This window comes from Condylura cristata, unplaced genomic scaffold, assembly GCF_000260355.1.
Source record: "Condylura cristata isolate star-nosed mole 26May11 unplaced genomic scaffold, ConCri1.0 scaffold00005, whole genome shotgun sequence".
NCBI classification, from domain to species: domain Eukaryota; kingdom Metazoa; phylum Chordata; class Mammalia; order Eulipotyphla; family Talpidae; genus Condylura; species Condylura cristata.
In genome coordinates, this window is record NW_004567106.1 from 66,225,939 (window position 1) to 66,240,621 (window position 14,683).

At 43.7% G+C, this 14,683-nt stretch overlaps 1 protein-coding gene and 1 long non-coding RNA gene across 2 annotated transcripts in view; both read right to left on the minus strand.

Moving 5' to 3' along the window:
• Nucleotides 1-671: 671 nt before the first annotated feature.
• LOC105853250 lies at nucleotides 672-11,998 on the minus strand. Its single transcript, XR_001145114.1, has 3 exons — nucleotides 11,409-11,998; nucleotides 10,587-10,669; nucleotides 672-710 (listed from the first exon to the last, which is right to left on the minus strand). It is a non-coding gene; the product is annotated as an uncharacterized LOC105853250 (long non-coding RNA).
• A 202-nt stretch (nucleotides 11,999-12,200) lies between these two features.
• ZC3HAV1L (zinc finger CCCH-type, antiviral 1-like) overlaps nucleotides 12,201-14,683 on the minus strand; it is a 12,875-nt gene continuing 10,392 nt past the window's right edge. Inside the window, exon 5 of the mRNA XM_004677206.2 lies at nucleotides 12,201-12,911. Coding sequence (XP_004677263.1) covers nucleotides 12,766-12,911 — 146 coding nt within the window. The 3' untranslated portion in view covers nucleotides 12,201-12,765. The remainder of the gene's footprint in view (nucleotides 12,912-14,683) is intronic.

Here is a 14,683-nt window from a genome sequence, read left to right on the forward strand (position 1 = left end):
GAAATTCAGGTGACGAGTTCTGTTCCTTTAATGACATAGTTGTGGTCTAGGCATCTTCAAGGCCCATTACATCAGCAGGCGAGAAAGAAGGAAGGTCTCTCTCCTTGGCTAGCAACATGGTAGGTTGCTGCCTGCAGGCAGCTGGTCTTTACAGTCAATGGCTGACTCAGAACCATATCAGAGAATTCTCCCTCCTGGCAAGTCCTACCCTTTTCTGCTCTCAGGCCCTCAGCTCAACTGCTCAATCTTCCTTGAGGCAGACAAACTTTCCTCTAGTGCAGTCCACCTTGGTCCTTGTGGTGTAAGGGTATGCTTTGACCTCACCTCCATGTTCTGGAATCTTCTCAGGGGTGTCTTGTTCTTGAACAGTTGTTAGTTGTTCTTCTCATGAGGGAGGAGCAAAGTCAGGAATAAACTGTCACCATCTTGGTGACTTGGCTAAATCCACTTTTTTTTTAAAGATTAATTTATTTGTACATACAGAACTGGGGTACAGGCCAGAGGCTCAGGGGCGACGAGAGGCTTCACCAGAGACAGAGTGGGGAGCAGAACAGGCAGATCGACGAAGTACACTGCTGAGGGGAGCAGCGGGCGGGTCAGGAGAGGTCTGCCGCGCCAGGTGGTCACCCTCCGGGGCAGGTGGGAATCGAACTCATGCAGAAGTGGCTTTAGCTTCTCAGCGCTGCGCCACCAGGGAGGGCCTAAATCCACTTTTTAAAAAAAGAACCATGAGTGTAAATCACAGTGACTGCTGAGAAAGAAATACAATTTAGACGGGGCTAGGAGTAATCTATAAGAGGAACTTCACTTATCTGACTCTGTTAAGTACATCTGGTGACAAGATACCTCTGATTAAGATAGATAAACACTGGATTTTTACATAAGTGTGTTCTACTTTTGTATTCAACATTTTAAAATAAAAACTGTGGGTTGGAATAGACATTCGAACATGGATGAGAGACAGTGTGAATGTTAAATCAATGGATGGAATATGAGGGGAGATGTGGGCCTGCTACGTGCAGCAGACCAGACCTACCAGGCTCCTTTCAAGTTAAACAAAAGCAGGGCCCTTGGCCGCCCAGTGCAATGTGTGTACAGCAGGAGGTATGTATCCCCCAGGACACGCTGGGGGACGGTGGCTGAGGTACCTGCGTCCGAGACCGATCAGTGAACCCACTGTCAAAGAGACTGGAACCATGACTGGGGGTCAGAATTATGACTTACCTGATCAATAACATAGCCCTACTGGCCAGTTTGACCTGTCCTTTTCTCTCCGTTCCACTATCAATGAGAGCCCAGGACCTTGCTCCTGAACAGCACCTACAGCCCGCTCCATGACTCCCATTTCTCTTCTTTTTTTAAATATACAATCTATTTATTTGTATATATTTTACAACCTTGTTCATTTTTGCACAATGTTTGCTTTCATCTCTCAGATGTAGTCTCCAGTGAATTGCCACCACCATTCACCCCGGCACCCTCTCCATAGTCGCTTTTGCTCTTCTCCCCTTCCCCCGACCCCTCTCCCAACCACTCCCCTGCAGAATATCACTGATTTCTAGTTGTCTGGGTTTTTTTTGTTTTTTCCTAGATCCTCTATATTCCTCCTATAAGGTGAAACCATATGGCATAACAGGTAAGATGTGGCATCAACACAAATGCCCCCAAGTAGATGACTGACTCAAGAAGATGTGGTCTATATACACAATGGAATACTATGCAGCAATCAAAAATAGATAAGCTCATGCCATTCTCAACAAGATGGATGGAGCTATAAGATATTATGCTCTGTGAAATAAGCTAGAAGGAAAAAGAAAAATACCGTTTGTCTTCTGTATCAGTGCAGCATTGCTGACGCAACAGGGAGAGAAGAATAAAGGTGACACTGAGGTGATGGGACCACACGCACCACGTTAGATGAAGGTCAGTTGGAGAGAGGAGGTTCAGGGAAAAGAAGACATGCTGGATGTGGACTTTGTGCATGGTAAAGAGCTGGGAGATCCCCTGAGAGCGACATGCACACAACAGATGGTAGAGGTGAACCTCAGGCAGGAAAGCAAGAAAACAGTGAAATTGTTGGCACCGACTTATTAGTAAATGCGTCAGAGTAGATGGCATGCTCGGAAACAGAGACAAGGAAGACGGCTGGGGCAGGCACTCAAGAATGAGCCCTCCTTTTAGAGAAGTGAAGCTGAGTTGAGGGAAAGGCTGAGAAAGACTGAGAAAGCTGAGGACAGAAATGTCCTGGGAGGGAAGTTTCAGAAGAGAAAGCTCAATGTCAGAGATAATAAGGACTGAAATTCTCTTTAGGCTGGATCATGTTTTCATTTACAAGCAGCTTTCTGCTGAAATTAGGAGAGTGCAAAGAACAAGAATAAAAGAATGAGCTGGTTGGTCTCCCTGGTGGCGTGGGGGTTAAAGTCTCAGTGCTACCAAATGATTACCAGCCACTGTGGCCTGAGTTCGATCCCCAGCCAGGGAGCTGACCTACAGAGCATGACAGACTTTTCCTGTCTCGCCCGCTGCTCCCCTCAGCAGTGTGTTTCAGTAGGTCCACCTGTTCTGCTCCCCACTCTACCTCTGGTGAATCCTCTCATCCCCTGCACCTCTGGCCGATACCCCAATTCTTATATGTATAAGTCAATAAAATAAATCTTAAAAATAAAAAAGAAAAAGCTGGTTGAGTAATGATGGACAATGTTGTACAGGAGGGTTGAGATATATTTTAGGATCTACAAGACTATCCTTCTGTCCCTGTAGACAGATGTCTGAAGTCAGTGAGAGAATAAATGCAAGACAAGGAGAGTTGATAAATACTTAGAGGCTTGAGGTAAACTCTTAGAAGTAATTCCTGTGAAAACACTGTCAGAAGCCCAATGTCTAATGTCCAAAGAAGATCTTGAACCAATTACAGCAGTAAACAAGCAGGAACGTTCCACTTCTGCTACAATAACTACAAAGAAACATAAGTTTAGCGGGAGGAGCGCTAAATATAAAACGCTTTACCAACTGACAAAAAGCAATACCTATGGCTGGGAAAGAATTGTGCAAAAAGATCATATTAAGATAATGGGACTAAGGGCATTCTTTGTTGTTGTATTGGTCTTTTCAATAACCAATGTTTAGAAAAAGGCAGTATCTCCCCGCAAGGAGAGAGAGGGGACGAGGGATGACCAGGCAGCTTGCCTGGCTTCCAAAATTAGGTTCACTCCTCCCCTCCCTGGTCTCAGCATGGGGTGCAGAATTTGGACTATACATCTGAATATCTCAACAGAGAAAGATGAGCTGGAACTGCCGTAGGTGGGGAGGTTTTCAGACGTCTTGGGGCTGATGCTGGGCCCGCAGCAGCAGGAACAGAGTTCGTCAAAGGCAGGAAAAAGGGAGGGGACGGCATCATAGCAAAAGCAAAGGCAAGAAGGTCGAGTGAGGTGAATTTGGGCACAGATGGGGTGATTTGGCTAGTTTGAGAAAAAGATAACTTTAAAAAAAGCTAATGTGGGGAGAAAAGAGCAAACGGGCAGAACACGGTCAGACGGGAGTAAGCAAAGAGTTTAGACGCCATGATCTAAACGGAGTAAGTACCTGAAGGGACCCCAATTCCTACGGAAGACCCCTCCTGCCTATCAAAGGGAAGCCAGTGGAAGGAGAGGCACCCACAAAGTGCCCTGACTTTGGAAACATTTAAAATCAGGATCCTGGGGCGGGGAGGTCTGTCCCTCCTGCCCACTTTGGTAGCAATAACGGCCAGTCAGACTGTTCCAGGCTTTGCCTGTGTCTCTGTCCGCCTCCCTCCGCTAGCACACAAGGTGCCTCCACCCACTGGCTCAATCCCTGCCCGCTGTACTCCCCACAGTCAATCCCCACCGTAGTCCCCAAGCCATGGCTGGTTCTGAGGCTGCCAAAAATCCACAGTAGAAACACAGCAACAGTTGGTGAAAGCTGTTTTTAGAATCCACCTCATCCGCTGGCATTCTAACTCCAACTCACATATGACCGTGTTCTGAAACTCATTAACTCTGGCTCCTATTCAGCATGAGAATAATAGCTTCACTCAGCTGCTTCTTCCACCTTGTGCGTTCCCATCAATTCCATGGATAGAGCTAAACCCACCCTCATCGCACATCTGTCCTGACTTCCCTTTCACTCAGCTCCCCAGACAGACACCCTCCCAGGAAAGAGGTGTGCTTTTGCACCTCCTGGAGTTGAGGGTGGGGCATCCCCACTCCTGAAGTCTGCCCTGGCCTCAGAGCCCTGCGTCAGGGCTCCCGTCAGCCCCGGTGAGACTTCTGTCACTGCGGTGACCTTGCGGTAGAAATCTTCCGTGTCTGTAAGTTCTTCAAGGACAGAGAACTTCTTGTTTACACCTTTTCCCCTAGTGTCTGGTGCAGTGCCTGGCAGGCTCCAAAGCTCAATTAGTGCTTGTTAGCTGAACACAAGCAAGTACAGAGCTAAGATCCGAGCCAGTCTCTTCCTCCTCTCAGTCCTCTGTGCCCCAATTAGCAATCACCTAATTAATTAATCAGATTAACTCAGTGAATTAATCTAAGGGGAGCTTGAGTCTGTCGACAGTTCTTTGGTACCAGGGCCAGAAGACGCCTGGCAGCCACTTACCCATTCCTACACAGACTTCACAAATGTCAAGAAGTGCTAGGGCCCTCTGCTATATTTATTGATGCTCTAACTGAAGACTGCCTGCGAAGCATGAAAGCTCATTTCAGACATGACATTACTTTGGCCCTGTGCTGAGTTCGGCCAGCTACGGTAACAATTACTACGTTTGGTGAACTGAGGCTCTTTGCAGAGAGAGGAAGAAAGGTCTCGGCCCTTCAGGAAATGACAGTCTCCAACCATAAAAGGCCCTTAAAGTTTTGACTCTCCTAAGATCTACATGAGCCTCCTGAAAAGCTGGGTGATAACATTATCTGCCCACAAACAACTCTGTGTGGATCTCAGTCACCGCTGAGTGGTGAAGAAGTTTCTAGAGCAGCACTGTCCAGAAGAATGTGCTGTGAAGGTGGAACTGTTCTCAGGGTCTGTACCAACCAGCGAAGTGGCCACTAGTCACACAGGGCTGTGAGTGCTCAGGGTTTCACTCATGTAATTGAGAGATTAAATTCTTAATGTTAATTGTTTTTTGTTTGTTTATGATATTTTTTTATTATTATAGTCTATTTTTACATCATTTTGTGCCTTTTTCCAGCTCAGTTGTAATACCCTGTGCCGTCACTGTAGTCCAGTGCACTTTCCCCTCCCACCGTTTTTGATCCCATTCCCCACTCCGCCCCGAAAAATGACTCTGGTATATAGCTGTTCATCATTATTATTCCCCCCGCCCTTGTCCTTTATACTCCTGCTGAGAGAAACCATCCAGTATTTTTCTTCTTTCTGTCTTATTTCATTAAACATGATCCCTTCCAGCTCTGCCTATATTCCTGCAAAAGGCCTGAGTTTATCTTTTCTGATTGCTAAGTAATATTCCATTGTGTAGTGCCCTCCCTGGTGGCACAGCGGGTTAAAGCACAGCACTAAGAAGCTAAAGCCACTGCAGCATAAATTCAATCCCAGCCCCGGAGCTGACCCACAGGGCGCGGCAGACCTCTCCTGACCGGCCCACTGCTCCCTTCAACAGTGTACTTCGTCAGTTGGCCTGTTCTGCTCCCCACTCTATCTCTGGTGAATCTTCTCACTGCCCCTGCACCTCTGGCCTGTACTCCAGTTCTGTATGCAGAAATAAATAAGTTAAAAAAAATTCCATTGTGTATATGCAATGAAATATTACTCAGCAACAAAAAAAAGAAACACATGTCGATTGCAGCAAATTGGATGGAGCTGGAAAACATCATGCATAGTGACATAAGCCAGAAAGAAAAAAGAAAATTACCAGATGGTTTCGCTCATAGGAGTATAATGGACCTGGTGAGAAAATAATAATAATGAACAGCTATATACCAGAGACATTTTGTGGGAGTGGAATGGGGAATGGGATCAAAAACAGGGTGGGGGGAGGGAAGTGCACGGGACTATGGTGATGGCACATGGGTGATTTGGTGACAGGAAACACATGGGGATTAGGGATTACAATTGAGATTGAAAAAAAATGTACAAAATGATGTAAAAATAAACATATTATGTAAAAAAGCGAGATTGATACATATTTAGCTACATAAGATTTGAAAGCTTTACTTTCAAAGTCTTAAAAATAAAGATATAACACAAATGCCACAAAATAGTTATGTATTTGAAAAATATGTTACTATATCTACTATATAAAAGTCTATTGTGTCAATAAGTTAGTAACTATCCCATCATAAAATGGACAAGTCACACACACAAAAAAATTCCATTGTGTATATGTACCACATCTTTTTAATCCAGTCATGTACTTTTGGGCATTTGGGTTGATTCCATGTCGTTCCTATTGTAAATAAAGCAGCAGTAAAATGTTAATTGTTTTTAAAGATTTATTTTTACTCATGCATACAAGACTGGGGTACAGAGGTGCAGGGGGTGAGGGGATAAGAGGATTCACCAGAGACAGAGTGGAGAGCAGAACAGGCAGATTGACTGAAACACACTGCTGAGGGGAGCAGCGGGGAGACAGAAAGGTCTGCTGTGCCATGTGGGTCACTCCCTGCCCGGGCATCAAACTCCTGTACACAACATAGTGTTGGATGAAAATAAGTTAGAGAATCAGGAAAGTCACTCAGTATGGAAATCGACATTAAGGAAATTGCTACTCAATTCTTCACTGGAATTTTACTTAAGTAACTTGGAACTTTGGGGGTCCTCCCTGGTGGTGCAATGGGTTAAAGTGCAGCACTACGAAGCTAGCCACAGGTGCTTCAGCACAAGTGCAATCCTCGGCCAGGGAGCTGACCCACATGGCGCGGCAGACCTCTCCTGACCCGCCCGCTGCTCCCCTCAGCAGTGCACTTTCTCAATCTGCCTGTTCTGTTCCCTTCTCTGTTTCTGGTGAAACCTCTCACACACACCCCCACCTCTGGCCTGTGCCCCAGTTCTTGTATGCATAAATAAATATTTTTTTAAAAAAAGACAGTTGGAACTTTGTTTTAAAAAAATGAAATTGGCTTTGAATAGAATGTTAGAGAATTTTCCTTGTCACTGTTAAGAATAGTACCTATTGAACTCACAGAATTAATTTGGGGTCATGCCATATTTCTAAATTGAACTTTAATTTTTTATTACACATTGCTAAAAAAAGCAAATTATATTGAGAAGTTATTAATTTTAAAATTATCTGTAATTTTACTATCCCCCCAAAAAACATGGTTAACATTAGATTTCTGCTCTTCCAGATATTTTAAATGTACACACACACACACACAAATACTAATAGAAAATTAGGATCGGATTTTCCATAACAGCTTGTTACAAACACCCTTCCACCTTAACAAATCATGTTTCCAAAGCATCAGTTTTTGACAGTGGCACTGTATTCTGGGATATGCAGCACTAATCAGGAGCTGTTGAGTGACTTAGGTGGCTTTCAATATTTAACCATTCTAAGCAAAGCTGTATCAAACATTGTGCTGAGTGTATTTATTTTGTTAAAGATTTATTTTTATTTCTTTATGCACAGAAGAACTGGGGTACAGGTCAGAAGTGGGTGGAGTTGAGAGGATTCACCCGAGAAAAAGTAGGGAGCAGAGCAGAACAGATAGGAGAGACCTGCTGTGCCATGTTGGTCAGGTCCCTCTCAGGGATGGAACTCATGTGCAGTGTCTGCAGACAGTTTCATAGTGCTGAGACTTAAACTCTTGTGCCACCAAGGAGGCCTCAAATTAATTCTTTAAATGTTATCTACCCTGACTTAATTGCCCAAAGTAATCTTCACTATTAAAACTCAAAAATGAAAGTATTTACATAGTATTCATTGTTTTCAATGCTAATTTTTGACAGGACCCTAGACAGGATTTTGAACTTCAGGCAGAGTTTATTATTTCCAGTTCTAGAAAGTGCTTGTTATAAACCAGGCTAAACTGCTAGCCTAGTGTTTTCTCAGAAATTCCTATTTTTTTTTGTTTTGTTTTTTAAAGATTTATTTATTTATACATACAGAACCCAGGTATAGGCCAGAGATGCAGGTGAGAGAACTCACCAGAGACAGAGTGGGGAGCAAAACAGGCAGATCAGCAAGGTGCATTGCTGAGGGGAGCAGCGGGCGGGTCAGCAGAGGTCTGCTGTGCCATGTGGGTCACCTCCAGGGCCAGGAATTGAACTCGCACTGAAGCGGCTGCGGCTCACTTGCAGTGCTGCACTTTAACCCGTTGCACCACAAGGGAGGGCCCAGAAATTCTTTTTTTTTTTTTTTTTAAAGATTTATTTATTTATTTGTGCATACAGAACTGGGGTATAGGCCAGAGGCTCAGGGGCGGTGAGAGGCTTCACCAGAGACAGAGTGGGGAACAGAACAGGCAGATCAAGAAGTACACTGCTGAGGGGAGCAGCGGGCGGGTCAGGAGAGGTCTGCCACGCCATGTGGTCACCTCCGGGGCAGGCGGGAATCGAACTCATGCGGAAGCGGCTTTAGATTCTCAGTGCTGTGCTTTAACCCGCTGCGCCACCAGGGAGGGCCCCAGAAATTCTTTTTACAGTTGTATCTCTGTGCTCTATTGCCTAGATCAATCATTTTGTTGAAACTATTAGTTTATAATTATCCCTTCTATATCTTAAATTTGAAATCTCAATAAAGATAACACATCAGAAACTACACATAACTTAAGCATGCTGTTGACTTAACAGGTTAAAATACAGCCTTTCACATATAACGAGGTAGCAACTAGTGCAACTATAATTTTCTAAGTATTTGCCCAGAAAAATCCCTTAGGCAACAAGATGCTTTCTGGGCCTTTTCACTAGTATGTGCTCCTGACGGGCTACTGGCCACACCCTGAGGTAGGCAGTGTTCAAGGACTGCCCACCTGCTCACTCTGGGCCACATGAAATTTTGGAAGCCTAGTATATTCACCTCTAGAAATGTGATCTAAGAAAATAAGCAGACATGGGTATGATGATTTACGTACTAAACTGTAGCCAACAGTAAATCCTCAAGGAAAGAACTATGATTAAATAAATGATACACAGAACATTTAATGCAGTCATCAAGTCTAATTGTGATACTTTCAATTATGTAGGAAAATGTCAGCTAAATAGCATAATACAAAATTGTATTTACATAATCCCCAGTTTAACAATGGTTCGATGTAAAGACTTTGACTTTTATGAGGGTGTGAAAGCAACAGGTGCTCATTCCACAGAAACGGTACTGGGTATCTGGATGTTTACCAGCTTCCCTGTGGCCAGGGCAGAGTCAAGGGACAGCTAGCAGTCAGTCAGGAGACAGGAGGGTACTATACAGTGGAGACTGCAATGGACACTCTATAGCGGACAGTGTTGTACCATTTTTTGGATGCAGATGGTCCCCCACTTAACAACTGTTTGACTTGGACATATTGATGGTTGTGACTGAAGATACTTTCTTTCTTTTTAAAGATTTATTTTATTTATGCATACAGAACTGAGTTACAGGCCAGAGGTGCAGGAGCAGCGAAAGGACATACCAGAGACAGAGCAGGGGCAGGACAGGCAGACTGATGAAGCACATTGCTGAGGGGAGCAGCAGGTGGTCAGGAGAGGTCTGCTGTGCCATGTGTGTCACCTCCCTGACCGGGGATCAAACTCCCACTGAAGTGGCTGCTGCTAGCTTCATAGTGCTGTGCTTCAACCCAATGCACCACCAGGAAGGAAACTACTTGGGATACTTTCAACTTATAATAAGTTGAAAGTCTTTAACACCATCATAAGTCAAAGAATTTCTATATACACTCATATTAAAGAATATGTGCATGACTATTTACAATAGGTAAGCTATAGAAACAACCCAAAGGCCCAAAAATAGATGAGTGAGAACAAGAAGATGTGGTAGGTGATTATGCGATGACTGGGACTATTCCATACACACAAAGGAATATTACTCAGCAATCAAAAAAGATACAACTCATGCCATTTGCAGTAACTTGGATGGAGCTGGAAGGGATTATGCTCAGCGAAATAAGTCAGAAAGAAAAAGAAAATAACCGATGGTTTCACTTAGAGATAAGCAATCGGGGAACCAACAAGGGATCAGGAAAATAATAATAATAATAATAATAAATTAACAGGCAACTATAAATCGGAGACATTCTGCACGGGAGGAGAAGGAAGAGGGATCAAAGCAAGGGTGGGAGGAGCACAAGGGACTATGGTGATGGTGGTGGGAATTCTCTGGGGACCACACTTGAGGAGAAAGCAAATATTGTACAAAAATGACCAATGTTGTAAAATATATATATTAATTAATTAATTAAAGTGAAAATAACAGGTGCATGAATCAGACTGGGGAAAAAAGCCTGAAGTATTAACAGTGTTTGGCCTACACAGTAGCACTAAGATTTTGCCTTCTTAATAGAGTCCTATATTCTCTGAAAGTTCCACAATTTTATTTCCTAAGTAGTAATAAAGAGGTCGTGGGTACAGTACATTATTTTAAAAACAATAAATGTGAGGTAGTAGAAATGCTAACTCACCGTGTCGTGGCGATCATTTCACAGTACAAACGTGCACACGTTCAACTTACAGAACGGTGTGTGTCAATTATACCTCAATGAAGCTGGAAAAATTTTCAAAGTAAAAATAACATTAGTCAATTTTAAAATCAAAACAATACTTAAAATTTACACCTTCAACTTATACCGATAAAGGGAAATTGTTGCAAACACACATAAATAAATTTTATCTATGAATGATTGGACACATATGTCTAGAATAAAAGTTGCCAAATACCTTAAGATTAAAATATATAACATCATCAAGTAAAGTTTACTAGGTTGTACAGAGTTCACTAAGCTTTGAATTCTTGAAACCTTTAATATAATCCTTTTAGTTGCCTTAACGGAAAAATTATGTAATTATATCAAAAGGTAATAATCTCTACTAAAAACTTCCCCAAAAATATAAATTGAAGATGTTATTCCCTTTATAACAGAGATATTTGTTTAAACCCAACAATGAACTTCCTATTTAATAAGGAAGCAGCCAAAAATACCTTTTTATCACAATTTTATTTAACACAAAGACAAAACAGAAATACATAAGAAAAGACAAATATTTCTATAGCTATGATTTTATATTGAAAATAAACAGGTCAATTAACAGAACAAAGACATGTCGCCAAAAGACAAATATTTTCAACATTAATAGCATTCTAATGATACAGCTTCCTATACTGAGTAGCAAAACAAACGTTTAGACTAGAAAGAATCCATGTAGTAAGAGATATATAGATCTAAAAATAAGAATGCACGATACTTTAAGAAATCAAGAAACACGTGGATAATGGAGAGTTTTACCTCTTGATGGGAAGCGCGCAATCCTAAATCTTAAAGCGCTCGTTTTAGACCCAGGTGAACTGGAGCTGAAACACCATGAAGACAGTGACCTTATATGACACCTTCTTTAAAAAAATACTTTTTGAATATTAAAAATATATGTGGAAAGAAAAAAAGAACAGCAAAGACCAGCATGACACTGACTCGGTGAATTGAAATGCTAAGCTTCACTTAATCTATGGCAAAAGGACCTAGCGGCCAAGTGTTAGGATTACCAAGGAGAAAGAATGCTTTTCCTCAGTAATGAAAACACAAAGTAATGCCGTAGAGTGTGGCGAGGGCTGGGTCAGAGCTTTGCGAGCACCAGGAGAGCCCCCTTGGGCTAAAGGGCATTTTTAAGGAATCTAATTTTTCCAGGTTTTGAGGCAGAAGGGAAGAGGTGGCACTTATGAAAGAGGGGACAGTCACAACCACAAAGCATCACAAGATAAATGGCACAATCCAAGAACTGCAAGTGCGTCAACTCACACGGTATGGGTCTGCATTTTAAAAATCCAACGAGTTCCCTCCCTGATGGTGCAACAGGTCAAAGCGCAGCACTGTGAAGCTGGACTCAGCCACTGCAGCATGAGTTCAATCCCCAGCCAGGGAGGTGACCCACATGGCGCGGCAGCCCTCTCCTGTCCCTCCCACTGCTCCCCTCAGCAGTGTGCTTCCTCAATCTGCCTGTTCTGCTCTCCACTCTGTCTCTGGTGAATCCTCGCACCATCACACCTCTGGCCTGTACCCCCCATTCTTGTATGCATAAATAAATAAATCTTTTAAAAAAAAATCCAATGAAAAGCCAATATTTAAAATTTTTTTAAAGCTGACATTTCCGATGAGAGTCTGGATTACTGGCTTCTTTTGAAGTAGGCAATGGGACCCACTGGGCCCACATTCCCCCAAGGAAACGGCAGGCTGCGCCCTTTTCAGAGGCCAGTCACACAGCGGCCCCCCTTCCCTCAGCTCAGCCCACTTCTTGCCCTTCCCGGGTCGGAGGCACTCTCATTTACGACGCCTCCGAAAGGGGGCGCAAAGGTGATGGCAGAGAAAGCTATATTAGTAGGTGCATGTTTCCAGAGGTCAACCAGGCAGCGAGATGGAGAGCAGAGGAGAGGAGGAATTTAGGAGACCAGTGCAGTCCGCTAGAGTGAGTCAGTTAAAGATTACAGCGGGCGGCCATCATGAGGTACAGGGGCAGCCATCATGACGTACAGGAGCGACCATCATGACGTACAGGGGCGGCCATCATGACGTGCAGGGGCGGCCATCATGAGGTACAGGGGCGGCCATCATGAGGTACAGGAGCGACCATCATGACGTGCAGGGGCGGCCATCATGAGGTACTGAGGCGGCCATCATGACGTACAAGGGCGGTGCCAGCACCTCCCGCGTAAACTCCGCAGACGTGACGTGAGTGAGCCACTGAGCTCCTCCGTGGAATAAATGCGCACGGGGATGAAGGTCTGAAACTAAGCAGTGCTAGAGGTGGGAAGAAAAGGGCAGAAACGATTTGACCCAGGAAGGGGGAAAGAAGCTATAGGACAATTTGAAGGTTTCGGGTTTGAGTGACTAAGTGGTGCCGCTCAAAGTGGTGATGAACATGCCTGGAGGAAGGTTCAGCCTTCAATGTAGAAGTAAACTGCGGAGCCCACACACATAGCTTTCCCCCCCCACCCGCCCCAGTTAATTACCAGAGACTAACCCCGAACTCCCGCAGGGCAGCTCTCTCACAGCTGAACCATCAGGCGAAAATGAGAGACAGAAATGATGATATAAAGTGTTTTTACAGAATGAACAGCAACAGGAGGCTGAGATGCAGGGCTAGAGAACGGAATAAAATATTGCCACCAAGATTACAGAGTCAATAGCTTCGGATCTAAGAGCGTAATGATGAGCTATATAAGAAGAACACCAACATGCAGAAGTCTCTCGATGGGAAGGATATTCGTGAACACACTACACTGTTCCCACTCGGGGTTTCAGATGGCTAACCCCAAAAGTACACAGAGTAAAAGAATACAACGTTAATAGCAAAGATAATCATAAAATGTAAAAATAATTTTCTAAACATTGGCAGCTAGAAATCAGAACAAAAAAAAAAAAAAAGAGCTACTTCTCACTTTAAAAAGGACATTCTGCACACCTCCCCCACAGAAAAGACAGCATTCTACAACAAACATTTCTCTAAGTTAAAAAAAAATTAGCTTTACAGGAAACCCACTACCTTGTCTCTAAGTTCTCAAATGTATTATGGCAAGGCTGTTGAAATTAAAAACACACACACACACACAAGTCTCCACATTGACATTTCGGGAATCACCGCAGCAAACACAGAAAGCTACTAAAAGTTGCTTCTCTGTGGCACGTGTCATAAAGATCAAATGTCTAAGTGTGGCTGGGACCGGGCTGAGAGGCAGAAGGCAGCGTGAGTGGGAGCCACACATAGGTTTCTGACGGCCCATCCTGCGGCACAGAAAAAGTGGACAGAACTTAGCGGCGTGGAGGAACAACACATCCTTCAGCCGGCAGCCGCTGGGCTTTGGTAAAGTCTAATAAGAAGTGGAGAGGAGACAGTGAGGTAGAAATCTCTGTCGAGCAGTCAGAGACGGAGCCCCCAGAGCAGAGGATGGGTGACGTCCGACTATGCAAGTTGAGGAGCCCAGCTGAAGGGGACCCCACCGCAGCACAGAGGTCCAGCAAGGAAAAGCACACAGCGGCACACAGAGCGCAGACGCAGAAGTGACGCCGTGTGTTTGAAGAAACGCATGTCAAAGACAGTGTCATGTAGCACCTAGATGTTAAGCAAAAGCAAAGCACTTTAAAAATTCGATCTTGTGTGGATTTTAAGGACTGTACTCAAGATTTGTTAGAGAAAACTGAAACATCCCAGAATAAGGTCAAGAGTCACGTAAATGATGATGGATGAGTAGATCTGTGTGCACAAATGATGACACATGATTAAGTCAACCAACAGGCAAAAGTGTTTATAAAACGTTAAGTTAAAAAAAAGAGCATACATGGAGCTTTCCTACGACCCAGCAATCCCACTCCTAGGTATCTACCCAAAAGACACAAAAACACTGACTCAAAAAGATACCTGCACCCCCATGTTTATTGCTGCTTTATTTGCAACAGGAAAGACATGGAAACAGCCCAAATGCCCAAAAGTAGATGACTGGATAAAAAAGATGTAGTACATATATACAGTGGAATATTACTCAGCAACCAAAAAAGAGAAACACAGGTCTTTT